General features: G+C 54.4%; 1 protein-coding gene across 1 annotated transcript in view; it reads left to right on the top strand.

Moving 5' to 3' along the window:
* LOC103595109 (glutamate receptor ionotropic, delta-1-like) overlaps positions 1-8,460 on the top strand; it is a 242,702-nt gene extending 234,242 nt beyond the window's left edge. Inside the window, exons 7-9 of the mRNA XM_008578424.1 lie at positions 5,787-5,948; positions 7,394-7,513; positions 8,284-8,460. Coding sequence (XP_008576646.1) covers positions 5,787-5,948; positions 7,394-7,513; positions 8,284-8,460 — 459 coding nt within the window. The remainder of the gene's footprint in view (positions 1-5,786; positions 5,949-7,393; positions 7,514-8,283) is intronic.
* The last annotated feature ends 342 nt before the right edge of the window (positions 8,461-8,802 follow it).

The raw sequence follows: 8,802 nt of genomic DNA, 5'->3' as shown, positions 1-8,802 counted from the left end.
TTTTGATCTCCATTTTGTAGCATGCTCTGATTGGGGAGAATGGCACGTGCAAAGGCCTGGAGGCCTGGGAGAGCAGAAGCAGAGTTTAGAGTGTCTGAGGCAAGAGGGGAGAGGGAGGCAGTGCTGGGAGGTGAATCAGAGAGGAGGTGTATGTCCAAGGGAGACAACTCTGTGCAATGGAAAGGGATGGGCTGAGGCTGGGAGACAGGAAACCAGTGGTTACCTTTTCCCTGGGGAGAAATGAGGGAGCCAGAACCACACTGCTGCAGTGGGAGGTGACTACGTGGTGAGGACATGGGGGAGGCTTCCCCAGGACTGAGACCCCTGAGCTGGGCAGGGGATGGGTTCAGGTGGCAGGGTGCAGAGCATGTGCCTTCCACTGGCGCTGGGCGGCAGCTGACCTTTGTTCCAGCTGTGTCCTGCCTGCCTTCTCCACCTGCCCTGCGTACCTGGGTGGTCTCATTGCAGGATCTGCTGTGACAAAGGCTCCCATGGCTGAGCCACCCCCGCAGCTCAAATGTCAGGCTGAGCCTTCCTCCCTCTTGGGAACCTGAGTCAGGGTATTATAGGGGTTGCCCTACCCATCTGGTCCTTCTTGTATTGGTACCTTTTATGGAACGTGTTGGGGGCAGAGAAGTAGCCTTTTCTTCAAAGGGCAGCCCTTTAACATATCACGGTGTACAGCCCGGAAAGGTCCAGCTCAGGCCCCAGGGGCTGTGGCAGCCATGACTATGTGGTTGGGGCCAGGACATGTGCCCAGGTGGCTGGGGGAGCAAATTTCAGTCAGAGCGGGGATTAATGCTCAGTTCTGATCCTTGCTCATTCTTTTCACCCACAAACTGCAGGAGCCAGACACGACACTTGCATGCCTTTGAAAGGCTTCAGGAACAAGGGGACTTGGGGGAGAGGATGAGTGTGGTTGGCAGATATCAGTTAGTTTCCCCAACAGCCCCCACGAGCTGTGTGCCAGACCCACGCTGGGCCCAGCCACCGGGACGCCCTTGGAGAGCCCCGAGTTCACCACGAGGAAGTCAGGAGCATGCCGACGGTCTTTATTTGCTCCTTCCATTTCTTTCTGTCTCTGCCTGCCCCCACCCCCCCAAACGAAATTACATCCAGAGAGCCAAGAACAATACTCGGCATGCAGGGGCATTACTGCCTGCTTTACACAGGGGAGTGAATTAGGGCCGCCACATCGCACCTCTCCAGGGGCCCAGGTCACATTGTATTTTATTGTCACCAAGACAAGTCTTAGAGTGTTAAATGGCTTATTCAACATCACTCAGCAAGGGAGTGTGGGTGGAGATTTAATTCGCCTCTTCCATGAGCATTCATTGAGTGCTTGCTGTATTCACGCACTGCTGTGAACACTGGAGGCCTGACAAGGAGCAAAGCTGGCCCACGTTGGAATGAATCCAAAGCTCTTGCTGATCCTATTAGGCCACTGGCCTGAGCTGCACATAGTAGCTTGAGAGTCGTACTGTATGACAACGAGTGAAAGAGGAGCTTGGCACGTGTCTCCAAGATGGCTAAGTGAACCAGCCAGCCTCTTCCAGCTCTCTCCACACGCAGCACAGAGCCCACAGACTCCCAGGAAAGCCCCCGGCCCCCTCCTGGCTCTGGCTCTTGTCTGCCCCTCTCTGACTTCGCTCCCTCTGGTGTCTCTGACCTGGTTCCAGGTCTTTTGCATTGCAGCCGGGTCTCTTCTGCCATACCCTTGGCCTTGACACTTTGACCTCTCTTTTGCTTCTTAAATGTACTCTCTTCTGGAATACTTTTTTGGGTCTTGTCCCTTTTCATTACAGTGTTCCTAGGCCAGCCAGAGCCCTGGGCTCCCACTTGCATGGGGATGAGGGTTTAGACAGAGACGACATCTGCTCTGCCTGGCTTACCTCCACTAATGAACCCTGTGCTGTGCCTTACCTGAGATTTGAGGAGGGAGGCAAGGACTCCTTCTGGTGGGTCTGCCTTCTCTGCCCCTGTGACCTGTAGCTCCAGCCTAAGCTACTAAACCCTCATGACTGATGGTGAGTGAGTGCCCATGCAGCTGGGAGCCTCTCTCCTTCCAGACCTCTCCTGGCTCAGGGGCTTAGCATGACCAAGCCCTGATGCTGGTATTCACCCACCTGCCCAAGGAAACTCTTCTCTTTATCAGGATCTGGAGAGGGCCCCAGCATGGGCTGCCTTCCTACCATCTGCTCTTGATCTTCCCTCCCCTAATTCCTTTCTTTGGAAGCCAGACTGCAAGGATAGGGCCTTCCCTGCCCTCTGCATCTCAACCAGTGAACCGTCAGCCAAAGACAGTTTGCACAAAGTAGGTCACCTAAGTGAGGATGCTGAGGTTGGAGAGCAGATGGTGGATCCACAGGCCAGTACTGGAATGTTAGCTTCTGCCCAAGGAAGGGAGAAGTATTGAGACAGCATCTTGCCAGGAGACAGGGCAGGAGAAAGTGGAGTAGATGGAATCAGCTCCAAGGGAGGATCAAAAAGACATTTTGAGTAGCTATAAATGAGAAGCAAATTACTGTGTGAACAAAGGAAGCTCCCTCTCAAGTCAAAGTTGGAGGCAGAAAATCTCATTTTCCTGATGTTTGTTTTCTGTATTTTCTGTTTTTGTGAAACATGATTAGCATGTATCTTTTTAGTAGGAGATCCATTCATCTATCCATCCATCCATTCTTCCATCCATCTGTCCATTCATTCATCTATCACTCCATCCATCCATCCATCCATCCACCCATCCATCCATCCATCCGCCCACCCATACACCCATCCATCCATCCATCACCCCATCCACACATACACGTATCCACCGTGCATTCATCCATCACACATCCATGAAGCACCAGCCATGTGTCTTGTTGGCGCTGGGTGGCGCTTAAGGAGCTCAGAGTTTGGTGAGGAAATCACTTTTCTGAATGGACAGTGTACAGTATATGGTGCAGAGCATGGCGAGGGTGATATGGGAGCAGTGGGAAGGCCTGTCCGAGCCTGGAAAAGAGCATTGCTCAGCCTGCTCCTTTGAACTGGAATGCATTCACCCTTCCATGCAGACGTCCTCGTGGGAGGACGGAGGGCTTCCTTTGGCCTTTCTGAGTCACATCCTGCTTTTCCCTGTTCACTGCAGGCCACTCCACATTCATATGTTTGTCAAGTACCTTAATTCATTGTGAATAGACGTTCTGGAGGGAAGACAGGCAATTCCGCTGGGTGCTCCTGTCGGCCACCGCTGAGGAGGTGCTGCGGGATCTGCCCTGCTGTGCGAGTGGGTGTGCAGGTGGGGGTGTGGGTCAGCGGATCCCAGCTGGCTAAGTAGCATCAGCTGTGAGTGGGTGGCTGGGACATCCATAAATGTTTTGAGAAGAGAAATCTTCACATCATCAAGGACTCTCGGCTTTGAGTTATCCTTTTGGAAAAAAAAAAAAAATGAAGCCAACTCTAAGTGACTTATATTCCCTAATAATGACATCTCCATTATGGGTTTGTATTCCAGAGGCGAGGAAGACATGTCAAAACAATTTTGCAGCCACGAGGGCTCCTGAGGCCTGGGTAGCTGACAGAAACAGGGAGCAGGTTAGTTTTGCTCATTGAGGAAATGCTCCTCCAGGCCTCACGGGATGGGACACTGTTCTGTCGTGGTGTTCTCTGTGGCATCGGGGCAAGTTCCCGGTGGAGGGAACAACTCTCCTCTCCGCTGTCAGGCAGGCACCTGTGTGCTGCAGGACCCTGAGCAGGGTCAACCCAGGCGCTGACGTGCTACTGGCCCTGGCCTGGGGCCTTGCTTTGGGCAGCAGTGGTCAGTCATCTGGGCACACTCCTGCCGCCTCTGCAACCTCTGTGTGCGCTCCACCCACTTCTCATACCTGCAGTGTGGAGAGGCACTAACCACACAGCCTACAGTGGTCACAGCAAGGACAGGACAGAGCTCTTCAGCAATAGCCAGTGCACAGGGATGCCTGCAGGGATGTGTCATGGTGGAAATGACCCTCAAGGGCTAGCAGGGGCCGCTGGACAGGCACGACAGCAGATGTTTTTGATGCCCTGTGCCATGCCCCCTTGGCCACCTCTGACTTCAGCTTCAGGGGCTTCCGCCACCCACGTTCTTGTCTGGGCCTGTGCTTTCGGGGCACCCAGACTGAGACATGTGAGGAGAGAAAGTGCAAACAGAGAACAAGGCACGGAGGTGTTGGGTGTGGGGCATGGTGGGGGGCGGGAGGTGAGCCTGGGGACAGAGGGGTTCTTCCTGCCGCTCAAGGAGCCTATTTGATCTTTCCAGGAGTCCTGTGAGGCCAACAGTCTTCCATTTCCATCCGGTGATTTTATTTTTCTGAAATATTTTTAGCACACTACTTGCTGCTTAGGTGTTTAGAGAATGGTCCCCTTGACCCACTTTGGCCGACGGTAGTTTGTGCAACAGTTGTCAGTGAGGGGCCACAAGCCCGACTGAGGGGGCACTTCCTCCCCTCCCCCTCCTCTCTTCCTCCTCTCCTGCGTGCTCTGCTGCTGCCCTGGAGCAGTGGGTGGCGTGAGGGTACCGTGCCAGAGCAGGGCTGCCCGCCTCACTGCAGAGGGCTCCAGGTGCTGGCCTTCCTGCTTGTCTGATCACAGTCACGGGGGTGAGCCAGACCTGTCCCACCCCAGGTCCCACAGGTGGTTGCCCGCACGCTGCAAGGCCACTCTTCCCACAATTATCCCAGCTTCTCGCTCATGGCCTTGCTCTCGAGAGCTCCGAGATGAGGCTGTGTCCCCTCCAGAGCCCAGCTTCACTGCAGACAGCTGTGCAGACGGGTAGTTCTCAGAGGGGCACAGTTGCAAATCTCAGACGTGCTCCCCAGGTGGCTGTGACTCCACTGTGCAGCAGCCACCAGAACCTCCACCACTGTTTACTACGTCGTTGCTGCCACGTGGTCACTCAGGTCACCACCTTCCCTAGGCCCACCCAGGTGCCTTTTGAGAGGCCCAGGGCTGATCACCGGCTTTCTGTGCACAGACTCACCAATGACATCCTTTTCCCTAAAGTCACCCTGTTGTTACTCCTTTGCACATCCCATGAGGCTGCCTCCCTCCTGATCCAGCCGTGGCCCTACTGTACCCACTGGCAAGGTCATCATGAACCATTTCCTGTTTCTCTGATCCAGGTCCCTGGGTTGGCCAACTATGGCCCTTGGGGCAGATCCAGCACATTGCCTGTTTTGGTAAATAATGTTTTCCTGGCACACAGCTGCACCCCTCTGTTTAAGTGTTGTCCATGGCTGCTTTCAGGTTATTGCAGCAGGGTTGAACAGTTGCTAAAGAGACTGATTGCAAGGCCCACAAAGCCTAAATTTTTTCTATCTGGTTCTTTACAGAAAACCCTGGTGGGCCCTGCCCTCACCGGCCCTGATCCTTGACACTTTTTTGCCTTAGCAAATGCCATGCCCTCCCTCAATCCTACTAATCCTTCCACACAGAGCTTTCTGCTCATCCCTGCCTCCGGCCTTGGTTACCTGTGCATGTAACTTCCAGCGTGCACATTCATCCTGGTGCTGATCATGCTGGCTCCCTTGCTGATGTACGAATCTGCCTTCCCCTTGAGGTCCTGAAGCAGGGCTAGGTCTTATTCTTCTCAGGACTCCAGCATCTGGCTGTGTTTTTGAATGAACACTGAAGCCAGAGGAACTTGGCATTGATATTGGGTGCCATGTCTCAGTGCTGGTGTCCTGTGTCACCCCAGCTCTCTGTTGGTGTCTCCCACTCTCTTTAGAAATACACCAGCAAAAAGGATTTCACTGTCTCTATCTTTGCAGATCTCCAACCTCTACCTGTACGACAGCGTTCTGATGCTGGCCAACGCCTTCCACAGGAAGCTGGAGGACCGGAAGTGGCACAGCATGGCCAGCCTCAACTGCATACGCAAGTCCACCAAGCCATGGAACGGAGGGAGGTCCATGCTGGACACGATCAAAAAGGTGTGTGTGAGGGGCACCTCCTGGGCTCAGGCTGGAGACAGGCCCCTCCTCATGCCTCCACTCTCTGCCACGCCAGCAGGCAGCCTGCAGGTGGGCTCTGTGTGTGGCTGCCCCGGCAGACCCTTCCCCAGGCCTCTCTCCTGTCCAGCATTTGAAGGCTGGGCGAGCTTTGGTCCATGGACATGTGCTATTATTATTGTCTCCATTTTAATATAAGGAGATTGGGCTTCAGAGAGCCTAAGTAACTTGCCCAAGGTCACAAGGAACTAAAAAAGGGAGGCAGCTGCCTGCCCCATGTCTGCCAGATACCTCTCCATGCAGGCTGCTGCTCTGCACAAGAGAGGTGGTCTCAGTTGGCACTGCCATGTGCTGATCAGCTAGGACCTCAGAGCATGTGTTTGTGTGCATATGCACTTGTCCCATGTGTTGAGGAGTGACACCGAGTTAGAAGCCTGGTTTTAAACTGAATTGGGTAATTCACAGAAGACTTGTTAGAGTGAATTGGCTTTTAGAGGCTTCAAAAGAGCATTTAGGGATATCTATAGTGTTAGGAGTTTTAGTGATCAATTGTGCACGGTTTCAATAGAAATGAACATATTCTGGTGCTAGTTTGAATCTAGTGCAGCCCAGACAGAGGTGGGGCCCCTCCTGGTCCAGCTCAGCTTCTAGGTCTCTCCCAGTCAGAGTCTACAGGAGATAAAACAGGATGAGACCCCACCCAGGCTTGAAGAGAGAAGGGGGCTCAGCACTCAGTGCCCCCACTGTCTGCTGCTCCTATGGGTCCCACCGACCCCCTAGAGAGGCGCAGGGCTGGCAGCCCCCACAGCCAGTCTGCACCACACATGTGCATTATACACATTTCCTCCACCAATCTCTGCAGGCTCCGTGACATGGATCTAATTAACTTCAGGCAGAAGTGGGAGCTGGGCAATGGCCTGCCCTGGGTGGCAGTAGCAGAGCCAGGACTGAGCTGGGCTTTGGCCTCCGGTGCTTCTGTTTGCTGCCCTGGAACTTACTGCCATATGTCTGCTATGGCTCCTGGTGACCTTTGCTTCCCTCTTGGGTCAGGCTAACGTAAGCCCGTGGAGCAGGTTGCAGGAGAAGACTAAGCTGCAGGAGGGTAGGGTCAAGGCTGTCACTCTTTAATCTTAGGCTTAGGGTAGCCCCTGGCACATAGCAGTGGCTCTAAACATATTGAGTCATGAACCACAGGTACAAACCTTAGGGATTCCCCTGTGAGAAATGGCCTGGGTATTATTGATCCTGCTCTGGGCCCTGGGACAGCCTGCAACTCTGTCCTTGTTACAGCCTGTCCGTGGCTTCCTCAAGACCCTGGCTGCCCCTTCTTGGTGACCACTTTCTTTTGCTTCCTAGCCTTTGGGACTCCATCCTCTACCCCAGTCATATTTTCCCCACCCTCCAATGTTCTTCCTCCTGTCCTGCAGGGCCACATCACGGGCCTCACAGGGGTGATGGAGTTTCGGGAGGACAGCTCGAATCCCTACGTCCAGTTTGAAATCCTTGGCACAACCTATAGCGAGACCTTTGGCAAAGACATGCGCAAGGTAAGCCTCCGGTCCCCACCTCCCGATCTTGCTGCTGCGGTGCCATGAAAGACTAGGCATAGCCGTGGGGAGGCTGTGCACCCAGCAAGTGTTACCTAGCACAGAAGTCCCCTCTCCTCATCTTTCTCTCTGCTGCTGCTGCCCTTGATGCTGGCATTTATGGGGCATGCTGAAGCGAAGGCACAGAGAGGCTTGCACACAGGAGGTGCTGCCAACGCAGTCTCTTTGAAGACAGCGGGGGTCCCTGTAACAACTGGGTCCTGCTGCTTAGACCAGGGAGTGGCAACTTGTTTTCTTGGAGCCTGGGAGGGGCAACTTGTTTTCCAGCTGTGGGGACAGATGTGAGTGGAGGCTGAGGCAGGAGCCAGGCTCCAGCCAGCGAGTGCCATGTCGTCCAGATCCAAGAGTGAGGAACGGCCATAAGCTGAGAAACACAGCACCGGGAGGGTGGGACGTGGGGAGCCAGTGGGAGGACGAGCTGAATAACGGGGGGAGGGGGAGGGTTCGGCTCGCTTATTCCGCCTTGATGCGGATGGCAGGCCTGGGGGGCTTTCCAGGGATACGTTGCCTCTTCTTGCTCCTCTTCCTCCTCTTATGGGGGATGGCGGACAGTTTTCCAGGATAAAAGATAGCAGGGAGTGGGGACCCCTAAAGTTAAGGGGGGCCTGTGAAGAGTATAATAGGGGTTGGGACCAAGAGGTGAACATGGCAAGCAGGGGTTAGAACAGTTGTCCAAATGAGGGACCTCGGATGTGGTCGCTGTGAGCCAGCATGAGCCGATGGTGGGGGTGCCGGTAGGGGCAGTGGTGACTGCCCAGGGCCTGGCCAACCCAGGTGGCTCGGATGCACACGCCCACAGAGAGCCTGTACTGGAGGCCCGTGTGCTGTCGGGGCCAGAGATGGGAGCACTCATGGTGCAAAGGTGCCACGGGGGCTCTGTGTTCTGAGGAAAGAATTCAGCATTAACTGATCAGCACACAACCAGGCACAGCCACGTGTAACCACACACACGTACATTTCTATACACTTGGAGGAAGCTGTCTCTACCAATGACAGTGCCCGGGACATGAAGGACAGTCCTTGCAAGTAATGAGCTCCCACAACGTGGAGAGGAAGGCTGGCTCCTCAGGGAAAGGCAGGGGTGGCCTGGGGTCCATGTGTGACGGGGAGGGGAGGGGACTTTCAGCCCGTCATGTGATGGAAGATAGAGTCATGGGTTGGTCATATAAATAAAGGGAGCCTCGATAATTGGTTGTGATAAGTGGCTGACACACGTGGCTTGATGACAT

This window comes from Galeopterus variegatus, unplaced genomic scaffold (genome assembly GCF_000696425.1).
Source record: "Galeopterus variegatus unplaced genomic scaffold, G_variegatus-3.0.2 Scaffold1681, whole genome shotgun sequence".
In the NCBI taxonomy this organism is placed as follows: Eukaryota; Metazoa; Chordata; class Mammalia; order Dermoptera; family Cynocephalidae; genus Galeopterus; species Galeopterus variegatus.
This window is presented reverse-complemented; position numbering and strand designations above follow the sequence as displayed.